The sequence below is a fragment of the Melanotaenia boesemani genome, chromosome 11 (genome assembly GCF_017639745.1).
Source record: "Melanotaenia boesemani isolate fMelBoe1 chromosome 11, fMelBoe1.pri, whole genome shotgun sequence".
Classification (NCBI taxonomy): domain Eukaryota; kingdom Metazoa; phylum Chordata; class Actinopteri; order Atheriniformes; family Melanotaeniidae; genus Melanotaenia; species Melanotaenia boesemani.
The window spans coordinates 24,626,466-24,648,727 of NC_055692.1; the positions used below are offsets into that span (position 1 = coordinate 24,626,466).

At 39.0% G+C, this 22,262-nt stretch overlaps 1 protein-coding gene across 1 annotated transcript; it reads left to right on the forward strand.

Moving 5' to 3' along the window:
- Positions 1 to 5,764: 5,764 nt before the first annotated feature.
- On the forward strand, positions 5,765 to 22,202 carry tmc1 (transmembrane channel-like 1). The gene is made up of 19 exons (XM_041999557.1): positions 5,765 to 5,922; positions 13,284 to 13,568; positions 13,653 to 13,841; positions 13,963 to 14,053; positions 14,150 to 14,231; positions 15,453 to 15,559; positions 16,068 to 16,166; positions 16,285 to 16,427; positions 16,512 to 16,656; positions 16,746 to 16,940; positions 17,921 to 18,100; positions 18,175 to 18,321; positions 18,562 to 18,690; positions 18,835 to 18,902; positions 19,058 to 19,297; positions 19,396 to 19,521; positions 19,619 to 19,697; positions 20,767 to 20,893; positions 21,979 to 22,202. Exons 1-19 carry the CDS (start codon positions 5,765 to 5,767, stop codon positions 22,200 to 22,202), a joined length of 2,814 nt encoding a protein of 937 aa, XP_041855491.1.
- The last annotated feature ends 60 nt before the right edge of the window (positions 22,203 to 22,262 follow it).

Below are 22,262 nucleotides of genomic sequence, written 5' to 3' on the forward strand. Positions count from 1 at the left end.
CAGTATGTTCAATAAGGTCATTTTAATGAGTTTTTGATAAACATTGTACCAGTCCGGCCCTCAACTTGTTCCAAGTTTTTCCATTTTGGCCCACTACGTATTTGAGACACCCCTGCTTAACACCATATAAACACGTTGATGGAAACATATGCAACCAAATGTCATGTCTGAAACAGTTGTTGACTTTCTCCAAACGGAAACTCACAAACAGACATATGCAGATAAACAAGTCATATAAAAATAAAAGCTAACAAAATCATCTTAAGAAAGCAAAGGTGTCTCTTTCTGGAGTATTGGTGTTTTCTTAAAATGTGGAGCAACAGCACCACCTACAGGTTCCTAAGCACTCAGCACACATTATTGTGTCACTGGGTCCGCTCCTTTACTTTCATCCGGGCGATGACCCGGGAAAAGTGATGACTAACGGTAGAGGAGGCGTTTGCTGTTTAAATGGAGGAGAGAGCGTTGGCCGATGGAAAGAGGCTTTGCCAAAACAAAATGGATCTTTCAGGGCGAAATTGATCATAAAAATAATAACCAAGTTAATAATAAAGCTAAAGCCAAATATTGTAAGCATTTCTTCCAGGTTGTAGTCTGCAAAGTGCAACAGTGTCGGAAGTATCGTATAAAGACAATTAGTTGGATTGGAACATAACTTTGCTACAGCCGCTGGAAAGAATCATATTATCAGCAAAAGTTGTTTGATGAATCATATTAATGCGAAGTTATCAAGTAAAAGCCACAAATCAACATTTATCAAGTTGGAACATTTTCTAATCTGCAGACGACTGGTCGCCCGGTTTAGAGTGAATACTCCGCCCATCTGGTTTGCCACCGGGTTGCCCAGGCGACAAATGGTGCAGACCCACTGTTACATAGTTTTATTTGGAATGAAATTACTCTGCAAAACAATCCCCCAAACATGAAGCTTATACATTATACTACAGTGATCTGTCACGTCTACTTTCAAACGCTGTCAAACTCCTCATTCTCAAATTCTGATGTCACAACTCTGGTCCAGTGGTCTTCTTGCTTGTTTCTTTTTGAGCCAATCAGTTTTACCCCTTTCTTTAAATCCTTTGTTTTGTCTCTCCAGGTTGTACTTCCTGTAACCCCGCTTCCTCCCCCACCTACAACTCTTCCCGATACCAGACGACACTCATAAGGGGTATTTACCTCTTCCTATCTCTACTCATAAGTGTCAACAATCTTGGGTGGCTGTCCAAATCTATCCTAACTTCATGCATGCCACCACTTAAGAGATATTTTCTTTTATAAAAAATGACCCTAGACAGATGTGCCAGATGGTTAAATAAGTCCAGTTTATAATCAGAAACATCTATACCACTTATTGTTGAATAATTATTTATTAATTGAGTTGTAAAGCATATGCCATATCATACCAACTTTATTTAGTAAGCACTTTAAAACAACCACAGCTGAAACAAAGTGCTGCACACAAATAAAATGAATATAAATACAAATAAAAACATGAGACATATGAACAGCGAAACCCAACACAATAAAACTCAAATAAAGCAAATAACAAATAAGTCTTGTTGGGGTTGAAAGCCAAAGAATAAAAATGGGTTTTAAGATAAGTTTAAAAGTAGAAAGTGACGGGGCCTTTCTGATGTGTAAAGCCAAATTATTCCACAACTGTGGAGCAGCAACAGAGACAGCTGTGTCCCTTCAGAGCTTCCGCCTGGACCGTAGTACCTGCAGGAGCAGTTGGTCAGCTAACCTCAGGGGCAGAGAAGGCAAGAAGGGATGAAGATACTCAGTGGTAGGCGGGGCAAGGCCATTTAGACACCTAAAAACAAACATAAGAAGTTTAAAATCAACTCTAAAACGCACAGGCAGACAGTCGAGTGAAGCCAGGGGAGTACATGATGATACAGAGTCTAAAATATTGACAATATTAACCTAACCACCAGATAAGACTTGAACCAATCAAGTGCTGTGCCATGGAAACCCACATGTTGATTCAAGCAGAAATGCAAAATTTTGTGATCTACTGTGTCAAATGCAACAATTATATTAAGCAAAACCAAAACAAGATAGTCACCTGAATCATATGCTAGGAAGATGTCATTAATGACCTTTAATAATGCAGATTCTGTGCTATAAAACCCAATTATAAAACCTCAAGTGTGCTGTTTCTGTCCAAATATAATTGTAACTGGCAAAATACTATATACTCTAAAATTTTGGAAAGAAAATGAAGCTTAGAAATTGGCCTATGATTAGCTAAAGCCATGTTTTTTTTTCTTTTGTTTCTTTACTATTGTTCTGCCTGAGGTCCTCAGCATCATTGGCCCACTGACCTTTAAAAATGGTTTTTGGTCCTTTTTGTTTATTAATTATTATTATTATTGTTATTATTATTTTTTGTACATACAAATTTCTTCAAATCATCTGATTTTTTTGTGAGATAATGAAAAATGTTTACTGTTGAACAATTACAAAGTCCTGCCGCATCTTCTGAATGACTCAGTGTGTTGGATCAGAACCGGTTGCTGATTTACTTTGTTAGTTCTGATTTGTTCCACCAAGATTTTGTCTTGTTATTTTTCTAACTCTTTTTTTTTTTTTTCTTTTCGTGACCGCTCCAGCTTTTCTGAAATGTGGGTCTGAGTTGTAATTGTCTATTAAATCAGAAAGCTGGAAAACATAGATAAAGTGTGATGTAGCCCTCATGTCAAAATGGAAAAATATGCAAAAGTGTTTTTTTCATAGTCACTTCTCAGTGAACCCTTGCCAATCAAAATACAATAAAAACAATTGCACAAAGAGCCCTGATCCTCACCTTGGCCTGCTGCCCTCAACACTTTCATGTTTGTGTTTTCTACCCACATCCTTAGAAGTGCACACACCTTTCATCTTTCCCAAATGCACACACAGCAGCATAAAGGCAGTCATAACTGATGTGAATAATTGATTGCTAGTGAAATTGTGTGGCTCTAGAGTTTCCAAGCGATCATTGTCCCTGTTTCGGGTCGATGGGTGGCGAGGAAAAAGTAAACTTCTCATGCAAGTTACTCATCATGTACCCACACGCACATACACAGCACAACTTTCACTCACATGGCAGTGCATGGACTTGGATAAGGTGTATCCTCACCTGGAATGCAGAAGATACAAGAGTTTAAAGACCACTGAAACTACAGCTTCGCTCTTTTCTATCTCACACCACATCTGGTCCCCTCTTTTAGGAGTTATAGAACCATGAGAGGAAGATGCCTCGAGGCAGCCTGATCATCTCTGAGAATGATGGTAAGACCGTGTTCATGTTTCTGACAACACTGCTGCTCTGCTTTCTACAACATATTTAAGACGCAGATTTAGGAGCATAGAATACTATCAAAATGATTATTTTTTTGCATAGTTCATATTAATATGTTTGGGGAAATATACTGAGGCAGGTGAAATCAAATAAGACCCTTTAGTCTTTAATGTTGCTGTGATGACTGACTTGAACCTGTTTTTGGATAAAGATTCAGCAAGCTTTATGCTTAGCAATCTGAAAAAACAGTAAATTGTGCAACTATTTATTTCAGATTTGTGGTTTTATTGTAAACATTGAAATGTCAAATATCAACCAATAACCTCCTGTTTCCTACTCATTTTGTTATATTTTTGGGAGCTGGCCCCTAGCCCTCAGCTTTCTCTCCTGTCCTTGTGGGCTTGGCCTCCCTGTCTCCCTTCATTAGGCCATTGTTTGTTTCTTTTGTGTACCTCTGCTGCACCCGCCTGTAATGACCCGCATGCTGCCCACTCCGGTTACACTAAGGGCACACATCAAAAGGCCGACTACATAAATATCTCTTTAATCTGTCAGTGGTCCTCTTTGTTTTCCTCTTTATCCCCCTTTACTGGAGTATAATAGGGCCAGGTGCACAATAAGGTAGATTTAACTTAGCCAGTGACAGAGGTCAGGGTGGCACTGCAGACTTGAAATGTGGACTGGATTCATAAAACTGAGGTCATCAAAGGTGTGAGGAACAGTTATGTTTTTTTTTTACACATATGAAAAAGTTCTGTTAGCATTAACAGTGAAGTAAGTGTACGATTTTAATAAGTCATAAAATTGAAGCTTTATGTTTTATTTTTATATCAAAGACCAGTGTAAATACCAGCCAATTGCAGTAGCAAACATGATATATATTCCGTCACTGGATTTAATGCTGCTTACTGTGATGAAGGTTAATGATGAAAAGAGTATGGTCCCTGTTAGCGCGTTCTTTTCTTATAAAAGACGCTCTTTGCTCTCCGCTTACATGCATCCAAGTTCGACGCGCTCCAGCGCTCTTTGGTTCAAAACAAATGATCATGAAGTCCAAACATTTCTTTCCTCTGGATCAATGATTTTATTTCCAAAAGTGTTAGCGTTTCTTACCGCACCATGACATGACTGGCAGGCATCTTTCTTTCTTTTTATCAAAACAAAACAAAAATAACCAACGCTGGCCGCGGTCTAAAACTGTATAGCTGCGTGCCTGAAACCGAGAGCTCACCTGGCCCCAATAGCCAACACTAATATAGCCCAGGTGCTGCAGTCACCTGTCCATAAAGAGGGGGCGGAGATGAGAAACGGCATCAACCATGCGCAACAGTAAACAATCAAAATAAACAATTCATTACTTTAGTTCAACTCATAATTCAAATCCTAATACTTCACATTTTTATCTCATAAACTAGCAAATAGAACAAATAACAGCCATTCAGAAACAATATAAATCCATCAAAACATAACACAATAATTTGGCTCCTACATTCCGGCCCCTAATTGGCATGTAGGAACGAATGTCAATTACCAAAAATAAGACCTAGGAGCCAAAGTCCCTTTTTTTTTTTTTTTTTTAAAGTCCATTACGATGTCCACAGGTCCTTGTGGGCAGTAAGCATAATCGTCCAAGAATGTGTGCATGTGTGTGTAAGGGACTCGTGGGGGGTTGTGGGGGGCATGTGTGTACTTGTTTGGATTTCAGTCCCGACATGGAGCCTCCATAAGAAGAACAAGTTTGGTTACAGGCCTACGGAGAGTGCTGGTTTTGGTCTGAACTTGCACTTGTCTAACAAGCCCCTTGGCATCCGGTAAGGTTTCTGTGATTCGGCCCATAAGCCATGAACTTCTTGGAGCTGTATCATCAATGATTAGGACGATGTCCCCTTTGTCAAAGTTTTGTGTTTTCCTTGTCCATTTTTGTCTTTGTTGTAGTTCAGGCAAATATTCTTTTATCCATCTCTTCCAAAATACATCTGCCATGTACTGAACTTGACGCCATCTCCTCCTGCTGTAAGAATCCTCTGGTTTGAACACTCCAGGTGGAATGGAAGGTTCTGTTTTGAGAAGTAGTAGATGGTTTGGTGTTAAAGGTTCCAAATCCATGGGGTCATTGGTTGCTGTAGTGATTGGTCTATCATTAACGATAGCTTCTACCTCACAAAGTAAGGTAGCAAGTCCTTCATCTTCCAATGTTTGCTGGTGTAGGAGAGCACTGAGAATCCGTCTGATAGTTCGGATTTGTCTCTCCCAGATTCCTCCATGGTGAGATCCTGCAGGTGGGTTAAACAGCCAAGAAATGCCTTTTTTTAAAGCGACAGTTTGAATTCTAGAGTTGTCCAGAGCTCGAACAGCCTCTCTCAGTTCACGCTCTGCTCTGACAAGATTGGTCCCATTGTCTGACCTCATGACTTTAACTGGGCCTCTTCTGGAGACAAATCTTCTAATTGCATTGATGCAGGAATCTGTGTTGAGACTATGTGCAATCTCAATGTGAACTGCCCTAATATTGAGACAGGTAAAGATGACTCCATATCGCTTTACAGTAGATCTTCCATGCTTTATGTCAAATGGGCCAAAGAAGTCTACACCCGTGTTGGTAAAAGGCGGTTCATCCGGACTGACCCTTTCTTTTGGTAAGTCAGCCATGAATTGTTCACCTTTCACTGCGCTTATTTTTTTACAGATGACACATTTGGAGATTATCTTTCGAATAGCTGAGATGGCTCCTGGTATCCAGAACTTTTGTCTCAAACGTGACAGAGTGTGACTTCTTCCACTGTGTCCAACATTCTCATGGATGTGTCTGATAATGAGCTGTGTCACTTGGTGGTTCTTTGGCAAGATGACAGGGTGTTTGGATTCCGACGGCATAGCAGACCTGCTTAATCGGCCACCGACTCTTATCAGGCCATCCTGAAGAACTGGTGACAGTTTGCGGAGATGACTGCTTGTTTTCACTGCGTGTCCTTTCTTTAAGGCAGTCATTTCATCAGCAAAGTTTGTCTCCTGGCAGAAACTAATGATTGCAACTTCTGCTTCTTGCAGATCTTGCACAGATAGAGCTTGTATGTCCCTTTTATTCCTTTTATTCCTAGGGAAATCCTTTTTCTTTGAGATTGTCAGTTTTAGTATAGCTTTGACACGAAGAATCCAGGCCACAGCCCTTTTAAGACGGTGCCAGTCAGAGTACCATAAGAACAGCTTACCGATAACGCTTGCGCTCTCTTCCACAATGACAGCGTTTGATACAAGTATCTTAACCTCTGGATCTTCGGGAGTGAGAGTATAATCTGAATCTGGTGTCTTAGGCCAATCAGATTCGGGTAGCCACAGAAACTCTGGGCCTGAAATCCAGGTCCCTGATTTTAAGAAGCTGGGGACAGAAACCCCTCTTGAAGCGCAATCAGCAGAATTCAGGCCACTGTTCACATATCTCCAATGAGAAACACTGGAAGCAGATCGAATAGTTGCGATTCGATTAGCGACAAAGGTGTTAAATCTAGATGTTTCATTCCTTATGTATTTCAACACTGAAGTGCTGTCGGTCCAGAAGACTGATGGCATAAGAGGGACTTCAAGCTCTTCTTGTAACATCCGGTCCATTCTTACTGCTACAGTGGCTGCTGTGAGCTCCATTCTTGGGATAGTTACAGGCTTTAGAGGAGCCACTCTAGCTTTGCCAATAACAAAGGCGCAGTCAACTTGCTGATACTTGTTTGACATCCTCAAGTAGGAGACGGTGCCATAGCCACCTTCGCTCGCGTCAGCAAAATGATGAAGCTGTGCAGATTCAAGTTGACCAAAATCATCAGGTTTGAGGCATCTCCTCACCTTGTAGTCTTCCACAAAGCTCAAGTTTCTCAACCAGGTAAACCATTTTTGACGGAGACCTTCAGGAATAATCTCATCCCATCCAAGATTCAAGCGGCAGAGCTCCTGCAAGATCTGTTTAGCAGGAAGAATGACTGGGGCCAGCATTCCAAGAGGGTCATAAATGGAACTAACCATTGATAAGATCCCACGCCGGGTGAGTGACTTATCTTGGAGCTGAATCATGAACTTAAAAGAGTCTGTCTCAATGCACCACTGTACACCTAGCGCTCTTTCGACAGGCAAGATGTCTTGGTCAAAATCCAGATCTCTGACCTCCTTGGCTCGGTCCTCCTCGTCTATGGTAAGAATCAATGCTCTGTTATTGCTGATCCACTTGTTTAACTTAAAGCCTCCTCTGGCGCACAAAGTGCTCAGGTTCTTGGCAAGGAACAGGGCTTCTTCCTCACTCTCTACAGACTTGAGACAATCGTCGACATAAAAGTTTCTAAGCACTGTAGAGGTGGTTTCTGCATTAAATTCTTCCAAATTGTCTGTTGCACACTGCCACAGAGCAAAATTCGCACAACTTGGAGAAGACGTAGCTCCAAATATGTGTACAACCATTTTGTACTCCTCAAGCTCTTTGCTATAATCTCCGTCGGGCCACCAAAGAAACCTTAGCAGGTCAGAGTCTTCCTCAGGGACTCTGACCTGATGAAACATCCCTTCAATATCAGCCATGAAGGCAACAGGTTTCTGGCGAAATCTAGTGAGCACACCAACAAGGCTGTTGGTCAGGTCAGGACCTTGCAATAGGTGATCATTTAGACTGGTACCCTGACAGCTAGCACCACAATCGAATACCACCCTGAGTTTATGTTTTTTTGGGTGGTACACGCCGTGGTGTGCTATGTACCAAATTCTGTTACTGTGGCTTGTCTTAGCTTTGTCTTCAGGTGTCAACTTAACAGCAAATTCTTTGTTCAGCATGTCCATCATGAACATTTTGTACCCTTCATAAAACTTGCTGTTCTTTGCAAACTTCCTTTTCAAATTAAGTGCCCTCTGTTCAGCGTCACAGCGATTGTTTGGAAATTTGGTGTCTCCTTTTCTTAACGGCAGTCCAATACTATAATGTCCATTTACCAATTTTATGGACTTTGAGACACTTTCCATGAACTTTCTGTCCTCCTGTGACATTTCAAGATGCTCTTCATACCGTCGCTCTGGGAAGTCTTGTTCAATTTGCTGCTGCATCAATTCTTCCAACTTGACAACAGAAATCCTACAAGCCATGACAATCTGTTTACCAGTCTTTGAGACACTGGTTTTTCGAAAAGGACCATTTACAGTCCAACCCAATGCAGTTTTCACGGCATATGGTCCATCCTCCTTGCTGCTTATGACTTTCCATGGCTCCAATGCCTTGGGAACATTGCTGCCAATCAGCAAACCAATATCTGCATCAATTCGTGGGAGCTTAACCTCTTTCAGATATGGCCATTGTTCCAAATCTTTTTCTGCAGGAATGTTTTCCTTTTGTACAGGGATTTCTTTCTGCATGTAAATATCAGGAAGATCAATGTATTCACTACTGTCCAAGCTACATATCTCCAAATTGGACACAGTAGCTGTTTTGACGACTTGCTCTTTGTTCATCGTGCGTAACAGTATGTCAGTTGCTTTTCCAGTCAGTTGTAACTGTTTGAGAAGCGCCTTGGTACAAAAACAATCAGTGCTGCCTGGATCTAGGAAGGCATACGTCAAGACTGTTTTATCATCTCTTTTGTTTTTTACTTTCACAGGAACGATAGCCAGGACAGATTCAAATACACCGGCCCCCGTTTTACCCGGCCCATGCATCTGGCTTTTTATTTCCACCAGACCACTTGTGATAGATTTTTCTTTGTCTTGAAGGTTTGTTATGGCCTTACTGTTTGTGATATGCAAAATGGTGGGGTGCTTGAGGAAACATACTTGACAGGTCAGTCTTTGAGAGCATCCTTTGCTCATGTGCCCCACCTCCAAACATCCAAAGCACACTCCTTTCTTTTTCAGGAACTCCAGCCTTTCTTTGTGGGCTTTCTTTTTAATTTGGGAGCAGGAGTTAAGTTTGTGAAATTCATTGCAAAATAAACAAAGTTTGTCGGATTTTCTTGTAGCAGATGGGCCGTGAACAACAATGCCTCCTGCTGTGAGTTCTGTGACTGGTGTCACACTGGTGACAAAACCACTCTTGCTCTCCCTGCTGGACCTTGGCAGTTGTTGCGCAGAGGAGCTCCCTCTTGTGGTTGGAGCAATCTCCTTTAAACTGCCAAATACTGGATGACATGCAATTTGAGCCTGCTTATCCACAAACTGCACCAACTCCGCAAATCTAGCTCTCCTTGCGGTCTGGTCCTGTAGCTCCCAAGCTTTAAGTCTCCATTTTTCTTTTAGCTTGTAAGGAAGCTTGGAGATAATGACTTTCATGTTGGCTGGATGATCAAATTCCTCCATATAGTCCACAGTGTTCATAGCATTATGACAGCTATTTAGGAATAATGAGAAACGCTTTAGAGCTTCAGCGTCTTCCGCTTTTATAGCTGGCCAGCTAAATGCCCTATTCAAGTAGGCTGTGGCAATTGTGTAGTCGTCTCCAAAGTGTTTTTTCAGCAGTCTTTTTGCCTCCACATATCCTGTTCCTGATGGCATATACTGGCAGCTGCGCACCAGCTCCTGTGCTTGGCCAGTTGTGAACTGCTCTAAAAAGTGAAGTCTGTCTTTAGGGTTGTCCGTTCGCTCCTCAATACCATGTTCGAAAGCCCTCATGAAAAACTGATATTCCAGTGGATCACCTCTAAAAACTGGTATGGTGAGTGAAGGTAACAATGATATGTTTTGTTGTTTTACAAGAGCTTCTGTTATTCTGTTTTGTTTTTCCATGATCTCTGTCAAATTGTGTGCTTTATTGTTTTCTTGTCTGGATATGATGTTGGGCCTGTCAACCATGGCATGTGTGCGCTGCTGCACAACAGACTTCTGGTCCAGTTGCAGGTCTTGTCTCAGTGAATACTGCGGATCAGGAGGCCTGCCAGAGGGTAAGTGGTATTGCATCCCTTGAGTGCTGACATATGGTGATCGTGTTCCATTCCGTACTTTTGGTTTCACCACTTGTGGCTGCTCCAAATGAGCATGTGCAGCTTGAGCAGCTCCCTTTCTGAAGTAAGAAGCCATCCCATCCTTTCCACTGGATGCTTCAGAGCCCAGTTTTGATCCCATGACCTCCAGTACATTGATTTTTGCCATTGCAGCTGCAAGTTCTGTTTCCAATTCCAGTTGTTCTTGCCTTTTCTTTAATTGCTCTTGTTGTGCTTCCAGCTCATGTTTTTTACTTAGTGCTGCAAACCTTTCCATGATAGCAGCTCTTTCAGCTTCTGCCTTTATGCGAGCATGTGATGTTGATGACGTGCTTGATGCAAGAGACTTAGATTTGACTTTTGATTTTGGAGCATTTGAAACGCTGTCACTCGGTCCAATGTCCGAGTTTACAACACTGGGTTGCTTGTCACCTTGAATAATGGAGGGTAAACTTATTTGATGTTCATCACAAACCTTTGGTTGTTTACATTCACCCAACCATATTTGCGCATCCTGTTCAAAAGCAGAATATTTATCCATTCTTTGTTTAAGCCACTGGGTTTGCTTTTCGAATTCATTTTCAGGCAGAAAACCCTTCAGTGAATTTTGACATTCATATGCTTCATCACAAAGCTTGTTTGTTTCCTCTAAATGACGTCTTATTTTATTTGCATTTCCATCTGATTGCATGAGCTCTTTCATTGTTTCCATTAGTATTTTAGTTTGTTTGCATTTTGAGTTTCTTGATTTCTGAGTATTCACCAAAAACAACTCCAAACCTTTTGCAGTGTGTTTAATAACCCTTTTTTCCTTTTCGGGTTCCGTCAAACTTTCATTTTCCGTTCCAGTACATGACTCAACATCACCCCCTTGTGGCTGAATATTGGACAGATTTTTTGCCGACACTTCTTCATCCATTTCTTTTATTTATTTATTCCAAACGTCACAAGGCCTCTCATGGATTCTGTTCCAAGTTTAGTCAGTCGTGGTTGTTTGATTACCACCAGTGTTTGAGTGCTCACTCCTTTGAATTCAAGGACTTGTTGCGGGATCATTCTTTTAACAGCGTCTTCCTGTGTGGGCGTGTCCACAAGCTCATTCATTCATGATTCCAGTTGGCAGACAAAAGTTTGAAGATCCTCCGTGTATGTACACGTATTCCACAATTACAAAGCAGAGTTGAACTGTGTGTCCCGCTTGACTCCACTACAAGCTGCTGACATCCCTTAGGCAGTTAAGTTTTAGACGAAATGTTAGCGCGTTCTTTTCTTATAAAAGACGCTCTTTGCTCTCCGCTTACATGCATCCAAGTTCGACGCGCTCCAGCGCTCTTTGGTTCAAAACAAATGATCATGAAGTCCAAACATTTCTTTCCTCTGGATCAATGATTTTATTTCCAAAAGTGTTAGCGTTTCTTACCGCACCATGACATGACTGGCAGGCATCTTTCTTTCTTTTTATCAAAACAAAACAAAAATAACCAACGCTGGCCGCGGTCTAAAACTGTATAGCTGCGTGCCTGAAACCGAGAGCTCACCTGGCCCCAATAGCCAACACTAATATAGCCCAGGTGCTGCAGTCACCTGTCCATAAAGAGGGGGCGGAGATGAGAAACGGCATCAACCATGCGCAACAGTAAACAATCAAAATAAACAATTCATTACTTTAGTTCAACTCATAATTCAAATCCTAATACTTCACATTTTTATCTCATAAACTAGCAAATAGAACAAATAACAGCCATTCAGAAACAATATAAATCCATCAAAACATAACACAATAATTTGGCTCCTACAGTCCCTAATAGGAAAATGATCCTAAAGAAACCTTTCAATTCACAATGGAAAACTTCATGTCATCCTCCTAGCTGAAGGTTTGGCCATGCCTCTCGCAGTCTCACAACTAAAACATATATGACACTCTGCAGACATGCCTCAAAATAGAAAAGAGAGAAAGTGAGATAGAGAGAGAGAGAGAGAGAGAGAGAGAGAGAGAGAGAGAGAGAGAGAGAGAACAAGCTGATGTTGGCCAAAAAGAATTACCTTTGTACTACTTTTCTAATTTCCTTTTTCAGATTATCTGGCTATAAATTTAAAAGAAATGTGAATTTGATAATGTTCACTATTGTTTCACCGTTCACAGTAAGGGATTTAACCAGGGATGTCAAAAATTACACACCCTTTCTTAGAAAAAGAAGCCTTAGACTAATGAAAACACATATCACTGCTGTCGGGCGCAAACTTCCTATGTCCAAAACTGTTATTTTTCCAGAAATGAATAAAACTGTATGGTTTTTGTATAATTGGATATAATGTCATCAAACTTGGTATTGTGTTTTACATCATATATCTTTGGTTAAACATTTGTAAAACTAAAGACAGACATAAAGGGTGACCAATAGTACTGATTTATAAAGACAAAAAAAAAAAAAAAAAAAAAAATCACATATTTTGGAGATAAGAGGTTTTTGCCCGTCAGCAATAAAAAGGTATTATAATATCAAAATGTTGTTAATAAATTTATAGGACTGCTCGTGTCTTTAACACTAAACAGCAATATCATTTACTTTATAATCACTACAAGATGGTTAATAATTGATCACATCAAACTTAACCTCTATGCTGATAATGATGATAATCAGTAACGTTGTAAAAGAGGTGCAGTGCAGTCTTTAAATTAAGCTCATCTTTGTTCTTAGACATAAACTTCTAATTTTGCAGAAACATAAAACATGAATTAAGAAAACAGATTAATAAAATACCCCATCTGATTGACTTCATTACTTCTAACTTATTGGGCTTTACTGTACTTTAAGTGCAGAAAGTGTTTATTTTGGCTTGATATTCTTTTTATTCTCTCAGGAATAAATAATATATCTTTAGTCATGCTAATAGTAATGCTGGATTAAATTTACTGCAGGCGAGGAAGACATTCAGGGGGCATATAAGAGGGAAAGCCAGCGAGGGAAAAGAAGAAATGTTGACAGAGAGAAGAACAGAGGAAATGGTAAGCAAAAAAAAGCGTCTAGATCAGTTAAAGTTGAAGAAGAATTCCAATGTAGGTCCAAAAAAAGACAAAGTGGCAAGAAAAGACTATCAATAAATGAGCAAGAAACAAAAGGAAAAAAGAGCAAAAAGAGGGAAGGCATCCCACCGTCAAAAAGCAACACAACAAAAACAAGAAGAAAAGAGGATGAAAAAGAGGGAGTCACAGAAGAAAAAAATGAAAACACAACAAAGAGACATGACAGTGCCAAAAAGGCTGAGAAGAAAAAGGATAGAGATAAAGTCAAAGTGAAAGCACAGGAGGTAAAGAAGAAAAAGCAGAAGAAGGATGCTGAAACAAGGTACAGAATTAACTGACATGTAGCTTCATTTTTTTTAGGAAAATGTAATGTCTTTCACCAACACAGCAGTATTCAATGTCTCAGTTCAGAACAAGAGACAAGTGCAGAAGAGGTGAATGAAGAGGACGACAGGGAGGATGGGCAGGTGAAGCCGGAGTGTCTTTCACCAGAGGAGCTGGAGAAGCTGAAGGAGGCTGTTGATGAGAGAAAAAAACTGATTCAAAGTTTGAGGGGGAAGCCATGGCAGATGAAAAAGAAACTTGTCACTTTACGGTACTTTAATTTTTAATTGGAAACAAACAAACAAAAATAATAAAAAAACAATGATGTGATTTAAATTTTAATTTAAAATTTTAACAGGTTGTAACTGAATTACTTATGCACCTTCTCGTAGAGAGTCTCAGGAGTTTGTGGAGAAATATGAAGGAGCTTTGGGGAAAGGTAAAGGCAGGAAACTCTATGCATACAAGGTCATGATGACCAAGGCAAGTACACTCTGAATCTCATTCAGTCATATGCTAATCTCTGGTATGAATATATATATAGTATATATATTTTCTTTGTTTGTTTTTTCCTTACAGAAATGGATGAAGTTTCAACGAGACTTTGAAAACTTCAAAACTGCCTGCATTCCATGGGAAATGAAAATAAAAGAGATTGAAAGTAGGCTTGCGTCATAACTAAATACCAAACACTTATGACAACTTCTGTTTTTAAATATTTTATATTTGTGTAATTCATGTGCAAACCCAGAGAAAATGCAATTCATAGGGGTGGGACTCGATAAAAGAAATCAAATTAATTACAGGCTATGTAATTATCCTCATTAATCGCAATTTTAATCGCATAGCAATGTTTGCCCCCCAAAGCATTTTTCTTTTTTAAATTTACATGGACTTTAGTGGACGATGGAACCAAATAATAGACATAAACATTAATATTGTAGAATGATTTATTTTTCCTCAAGTTCTGTAATATTGATTGATGTCATGTATCCCTGAAATGTACTATTTTTTCCTGGGCAGAAGGATATGAGTGGACCGCTGGTCCCGGGCAGACGTTAGAGTCTGAAGATACTCTTCAGGGGAGTTGGTTAGAAAATGAAACCTGTCAAGAATAGCTGATCCCTCTCCATGTGCTGAGTTACCCATGACCATCTACAGACTTGTAACACTGATCAACACAACTAAATAGATGTGTTACAATATTGTAAACTCAAACTCTAGTAATGTCTAAAACATGCATTTAATTAAATTTCAACTCAAAACAGTAGAAAAAGAAATAGAAAATATCCCTGCCCACACTGAACAGACCTCAAGTTAAAGTTTAATTTTAAGTACTTAAACTAAAATACATTTTTAGTGTTTTCCTCCACACTTTTCATTAATAGGCATTATTATCTGACGATAAGCCAGGGAGGGATCAGCCAGTGTCAGCTTTGCATGTTTCATTTTCAGTCTGGTCATGGAGCAGAGGTGAACGTCTCCTGCTCTGACTGCAGCTGTGAGCACTAATAGACAGTAAACGTGTTTTCAAGTCAGTTTCCAAAAGTCTCCAATAACACAAGAAAACGTCACTAGATTTGTCACTAGTCACTTCTGTGAAATAGTCACTAGATGGGTCTGAAAACTTGTTAAATGTTGCACCATAGTAGTTAAATTGGCAACACAACACTATTTTTTATTTTTTGCTGAGCTCTGACGTGTTTCCCAATTTTATCGGTGTACGGGAAATTGTGCACTGACAAACGTTCTGCATTGTTTGGAATACAAACTGCAATTAAACATGTTAATTGTTTTGATGCTGTAATTTTTTGTAATGATTTAATTAACGCGTTAAAGTTCCAGCCCTAATATGTATGTATTTATGCCCTTTGCCACACAGGTCATTTTGGCTCCTCAGTTGCCTCATACTTCATCTTCCTGAGGTGGATGTATGGCATCAACATGATTTTGTTTGGTCTTACCTTTGGTTTGGTTATGGTGCCAGAGGTATGTACCTTCTTGGACTGCTGCTAAATTAAAGTTGATCTAGGAGTGGTCAGCAGGGCATTATCTGCAAATCTCAAAGGTTGGGAGGTTAGCTAGTACAAAGAAGACAATGGTAAAGAGCTTAGCTCTTTAAGGAGGCCTGAAAAAAAACATGATATAGTAACTTTAAGTTATCAAGGCATGAGGAGACAAAAGTATGCATAGCTTCTTCAGTGCAGCAGTTGATAGTAATGGTCTGAAATTTCAGACTGTGTTAAGCTGGAAAGAGCAACACTAAACAATATTCATGACTTGATCATCAAAACTGATGTTAGAATCAAATATTACACGGGTGATATTTCATTGATTTTTATCAAGTGTCAACATAAAAACTGCAACTTATATAATAATGATGAATAAGCTGGCTAAGCCAGAGTATGTAAATGGAAAACATAGGGTCAAAGACTGAGTCCTGGGGCATGCCACAAGTTAGCTGAAGTGTCTTCTTCTCCCTGCATATTGCTAACAGGCATTAATGGGACGTCCTTATGGCAGCATCCCAAGAAAGACAGTCCCCAGAGCTGAGGAGGCCAGTGCCATGGACTTTGCAGTCCTATGGGACTTTGGGGTTAGTTATAAGCATAACACCATACTCACCTTAACTTTAAATAGGCCTCTGGTTTTCTTTTCTTACAGATTTCTTTGTGCCAATTCTTAAAGTTTTGAACTATAATGTGTGTCCACAGGGTTATGCTCAGTATTCAGTCCTCTTCTATGGTTACTATAACAACCAGCGTGCCATTGGTTGGCTCAAATTCCGTATGCCTTTATCATACTTCCTAGTTGGTGTGGGAACAGTAGCCTATAGCTACATGGTTGTAATAAGAACGTAAGTTTATAATGCCCACATGTAACTTATGCATCTGTTTGATTCACTATGTTGTACTAAGAGTGCATCTATTTCTAAATAAAGGATGGCACGTAATGCAAATGAGTCAGGGGTAGGAGATGATAACAGCTTCAACTTCAGCTGGAAGATGTTCACAAGCTGGGATTACCTGATAGGAAACCCTGAAACTGCTGACAATAAGTTTGCCTCCATCACCACCAACTTCAAGGTTAATGCTGCTCACAGTTGAATTCCTAGTTTAACTGTTGTAACAGTGTATTAGTTAACTACACCTTTTCCTGTCTCTTACGTCTTTAGGAAGCAATCTTAGAGGAGCAAGAAAGCCAAAAGGATGACAACATCCACTTGACTCGCTTCCTACGGGTCCTGGCAAACTTCCTGGTCTTGTGCTGTTTAGCAGGAAGTGGATACCTAATCTACTTTGTAGTGCGGCGCTCTCAAAAGTTTGCCCTGGATGGTTTGGAAAATCACACCTGGTGGGAAAGGAATGAGGTAGAGTCAGACTACCCAATCAATTAATTAAATAAATAATAAATAAATAAATAAACAAAACTATTTGGTACACTAATGTATTAATTGAGGGAAATATTCTATAATGACATACCTGTATGTGGCAAAAGTATGTAACTAGATTATCAGCTAATTTTAAGTGAAGTTAGTATCAGGTGATTAAATGAAACAAACATTACTTGCAGGCATCCTCTTTTGTTTACAGAATACATATGCGTCAAAGTCTGATACTCGTATCAACATATTGTGGAAATTTATCATGACATGAACATAGAGGACTTCTGAGGATGTGATAGAAAGAGTCATTGCTGTCATGAGCCTGTAATATTTTACAGACAGTTATGACTATTTTAATCAATGCAGAGTTTTGTAGTTTGTGTACATTGTGTGTGATAGTTTCCCCCACCAGGAGTGTTTGACTGACAAATATCAGTCCAAAGAAAAGGTATGTAATATTTTGCGAAATTTTGAAGAAAAACCTTTTAGCTTCCTAATAACTAAAGGTCTCTTTTTTTTGGCTAATTTCACTGTTCATGAGTCAACTATTAAGAGACTATTAAGAGAAATATAGCATTGCTGTGCATTTTTTCATTTTAAATCACTGAGACTAGTTTATTAGACCAGAGGTCCCCAACTCTGGTCCTCAAGGCCCACTATCCTGCAGGTCTGCCATAAACAACAGTGTTGTTTATGGCAGGAATGCAGAATGATTTTGAATATATATTTTGTAAGTGGATGAGATCAAAAATAAAAATTTTGGTTTAAAGTTTAATGTTTGCAGAAATCAAAACTGATACAAAAAAACAAACAAACAAAACAAAATATGTCTTGTATTTTATCGTCTCTAGTCTAACTGGTTACTTTTTGTGACTAGTGATATCATACAAAAGCTGTACAAAAGTTATACACCTGAATGTATTTGTATGAGCTTTCTTAAACAAAAAGGTTTTTGTATCTCTCAGGTGAACATGGTTATGTCATTACTGGGAATGTTCTGCCCCATGCTGTTTGACGTCATCAGCACCCTGGAGAACTACCACCCTCGTGTTGCCCTGCAGTGGCAGCTAGGTCGCATCTTTGCCCTCTTCTTGGGAAACCTCTACACCTTCATCATTGCACTTATGGATGAGATCAATCTTAAAGTGAGGACCTAAATCTCTAGATTCATGAGACTGTTTTTATCACAATATTATTAATCAAAGCCTGTCTGTCTCAGAGAGAAGATGAAAAAATAATCAAGTTTAATATAACTATGTGGGAAGCCAGTCTTTCCAATGGCACGGTATTGGAAAACTACACATTTCCATCCACCCACCCTGCTGATGTGCCCAGAGGGCCCTGCTGGGAGACCATGGTTGGCCAGGTCAGTGTGCATGTGTGTGTTTAAACTATTATGTAACTGTGTGATATAAGCTTGCACAAAAGTGCACAACATTGAAAACAAATAGTCCTTTAAATAGTCGTTCAAAAATAAGATGAAACTTTTTTCTTAATAATGACAGATTGTTTTATACACAGCTCAACATTATAAAGGAAATTAAATGAAAAATACTATATTAATCCTAGAGGAAAATTGCAATTAATTTTATATTATCCTTTATAGGAGTTTGTCCGGCTAATCATATCTGATACCATGACAACTTATATCACGCTGCTGATTGGTGATTTCCTGAGAGCTGTGCTTGTCCGCTTTCTGAATTACTGCTGGTGCTGGGACCTTGAGGCTGGATTTGTGAGTCACCTTTTCAATTAACTCTTCAATACACATAGAAAATAGAAACACAGGATTTGAGGAAAATTTGTGTGTTTGATACAAGTGTTGGTAAAGTTGTTGCATTAAAGTTACCGTGGGATTTTCTTTTGATTTTTGTAAAAGCCATCCTATTCTGAGTTTGATGTCAGTGGAAACGTCCTGGGCCTCATCTTCAATCAAGGAATGATATGGTATGAATAAAACATTGATTTTATTTAAATCAGCATCTTCCTAAAGCAGTTTATCTTCCACTTTTGGGTTTTTCTCACAAAAGTGGATCTGGTCTAATGAAAAACATGGTAAGCAATGATTAAAGAGCTATGCTTTTCCTAATCTTTATCTCCAGGATGGGTGCTTTCTATGCTCCCTGCCTGCCGGCCTTGAATGTCCTGCGGCTTCATGTGTCCATGTACTTGCAGTGCTGGGCTGTGATGTGCTGTAATGTGCCGCAGGAAAGGGTCTTTAAAGCCTCAGGCTCCAACAACTTCTACATGGCCATGCTGCTTGTCATTCTCTTTCTATCCACTCTTCCTGCCATCTACACCATTGTCACCATCCCTCCTTCATTTGACTGTGGACCCTTCAGGTACTGATGCAAGATCAAGCCTATATATTATAGTGTGTGTATATATAATATATATAACTGCTTGTGTTTCTTGTAGAACTAACAACATCTCTCCACAGTGGTAAGAACCGCATGTTTGACGTGATCCATGAGACACTGGAGTCTGACTTTCCTGCCTGGTTTGGTAAAGTGTTTAGCTATGCCTCCAATCCTGGACTGGTGCTACCCTTCATATTACTTATGGTGTGAGTCTACAGCAGACAACTGCAAAAAGGATGCAAAATTTTTAAATAAGCTGTTTAAGTGTTTTTAATCATAATTAATTTTTTTTTTATCCTTCAGATTGGCTATTTATTACCTGCAATCCACGTCCAAAAGCTACAAAGAAGCCAATGTGGAACTTAAGAAAAAATTACAAACCGTAAGCAAAAATTAAACTTTATTATTATTATTATTATTATTTCAGAACATCCCATCTAAAGCCATTACTGGTTTTTAATTATTCTGAAAAAATTTGCACTTAGGAATTTCACGTGACAGTAACATAAAATAAGTTGCTACCAAAAATAGGCCACACATTCTAATATTTGGTTGGACTGCCTTTAGCTTTGATTATGGCAGCATTTGCTGTGGTATTGTTTTGATAAGCTTCTGCATTGTCACGAGATTTATTTCCATCCAGGTTTGCATTAGTTTTTCACCAAAATCTTGTACTGATGATGGGAGAGTCCAACCACTACACAAAGCCTTCGCCAGCACATCCCAGAGATTCTCAGTGGGATTCAGGTCTAGACTCTGTGGTGGCCAATCCATTTGTGAAAATGATGTCTCATGCCCCCTGAAGCACTCTTTCACAATCTGAGCCAATTAATCCTAGTATTCAAACATTCAAGTGATTGCCGATCATAATCACTCAGGATTTTTGTCTGACCACATTTCTTCCTGGAAGACGATGGTTCCCCACTATCCTAGCAGTTTTTATTTATGTGCTGGACAGTTATTACCCCATTTTAGTAGTTGCTTTAATCTCATTACATGTTTTCTTTGCTTGATGCATGCTAATGATTTGACCCTTCATAAACAGACTACATTTTAGCAACACTAAAACCATTAAAACAGTGTTCAGATTTACACATTAACCACCTGATGCCCCATGACTTCTGCTGCCATAGATTTATCAGTGAAACTGCTCCAGCAGAGAGCAGCAGAGTAACAGATTAGATTTTATCTGTCCAAAGACAACTGTTAACAAACAGCTGTCAAAGAACCAGAATGAAATAATACGTTGTGACGTTCAGACTAGTTCTTCCACTGAACTGAACACCAAGATTGTACAGTTATGCTGCACTGACACTGTTTGTTTGTATGTCTTGTAATTGTTAATTTCTGTTTAGGGTGTTTCTGTTTGTGATCTGAAGACTGTCAAACTGAATTGCCCTCTAGGGATAAATATAGTTGTCTGAATCTGAAGATATTTGTCTCTTTCAAAGCAAAATGAAGAAAACAAGAAGAAGAATAAACGAGCAGCTCTTAAGGCTCAAATGGATCTAGAGGAGGCAAGAAGAGCCGCATCGGAACAACAAAAGAACAACAACGCTTCGTTTCAAAGTCGAGAGGGTGAGCCTTCTGAATACTAAATTAAAACTAAAAAAAACCATTACAACAAAACAAATGAATGCAATTCATATTTTTTGTAACTGCATAAACACACAAGAGACTCTTTTAAGAAAATTCCTTTAATTCTAAATTCCATGACACAATCTTGACCCATAATGACCTTGAGCAAAATTTTAATAGGTGCACTATTTTAAGATTTCAAGCACATCTTGAAGATGTCACCAACATTTTCTAGATAGACCAGCTATTTTTAAGAAATATTGGTGAAGTCAGTAACTTGAATGATAGCTGAAGGTTTTCTGTTTTGTTTCTAGTTTCTTTGGGAGGCTGAGACATTTAACGTCTTAATCGACAGTTTTAAAAAGTACTAAAAGATTTTTCTTTTTACAAAAGCTAAAAAATATTATTAGTTTAAATTAGCATTACTTCTACTGATGTCTGTTTAGTGCATTATCAGTTAATTGTAGCCTATCTCATACTAAGAAAAACTGGGTTTTAAGAGCCATATAAAGTTCTTTAAATGTCTTGTGCATTGACAAAGAAAATAAAGAACTACGAAAAACTTTGTATTCTTTACTGCAATTAAATAACTGTCCATTTCTCTACTTTTTTTTTTTTTTTTTTTTTTTTTTTAGATCTGTTAATTTATATGTTTCAGAATTTTTAAACTCATATTTTTCCTTTCATTATTTCTTCCACTGCCATCAGTTAACCTTGTTGGTTGCTGGCTTTAAGACAATTGTTGCTATTATGAGATGTATATAAAACTTTGCACAAAATGTAAGAAAATTTGTGTTTGATTATTCTTCCCCTGTAATAATACTGATTGGTCTTGTATTATACATTGTTGTAAAGCCTGATTGGTCACCCTTACAATGAGGTGGAACTTGTGCTTCTGTGGAAAGAGCAACACAGCTAATCTTGTGGGTAACACCACAAAGAATTGTGCCAAAATCCTTTGCACTATTCTCCTGTTGGTACAAATGTACCAGAGATGGCATGTTATTCATACACAATGCCATGAGAACATGTTACATCAAATCTGAAATAATATGCCTATGCCTTGTCTTTACCTTTCTCCTCAGAGGATGTTGAAAAAAATCCTGGCAGAAATCAGAGGCTGCATCGTGGTAAGAATGAACATAACCCTCCTTCCTCTTCTAGAGACAGAGAACACCAACACTCATCCAGAGCCCCTGTACCTAGGACCTTTCACCATGGCAACCATGGGACCCCAGGATATCTGCCTGGTTTTACCAAGCAAAGCGAGCCCAGGATGTATAGGGTGCCGAGCCTGCAGAGACACTGAGGGTATTACAATCAATCATTTTACTGAGAAATTCATCTTAAGATGAGAACTGGGAAAAAT

Excerpts from the sequence above, each read along its gene's own strand:
- tmc1 (XM_041999557.1), top strand. The coding sequence starts at position 5,765 with ATGTGCAATCTCAATGTGAACTGCCCTAATATTGAGACAGGTAAAGAT. Across the intron at positions 18,322-18,561 it reads GGGAGACCATGGTTGGCCAG|GAGTTTGTCCGGCTAATCAT; the intron begins GTCAGTGTGCAT and ends TATCCTTTATAG. Across the intron at positions 18,691-18,834 it reads GGGACCTTGAGGCTGGATTT|CCATCCTATTCTGAGTTTGA; the intron begins GTGAGTCACCTT and ends TTTTTGTAAAAG.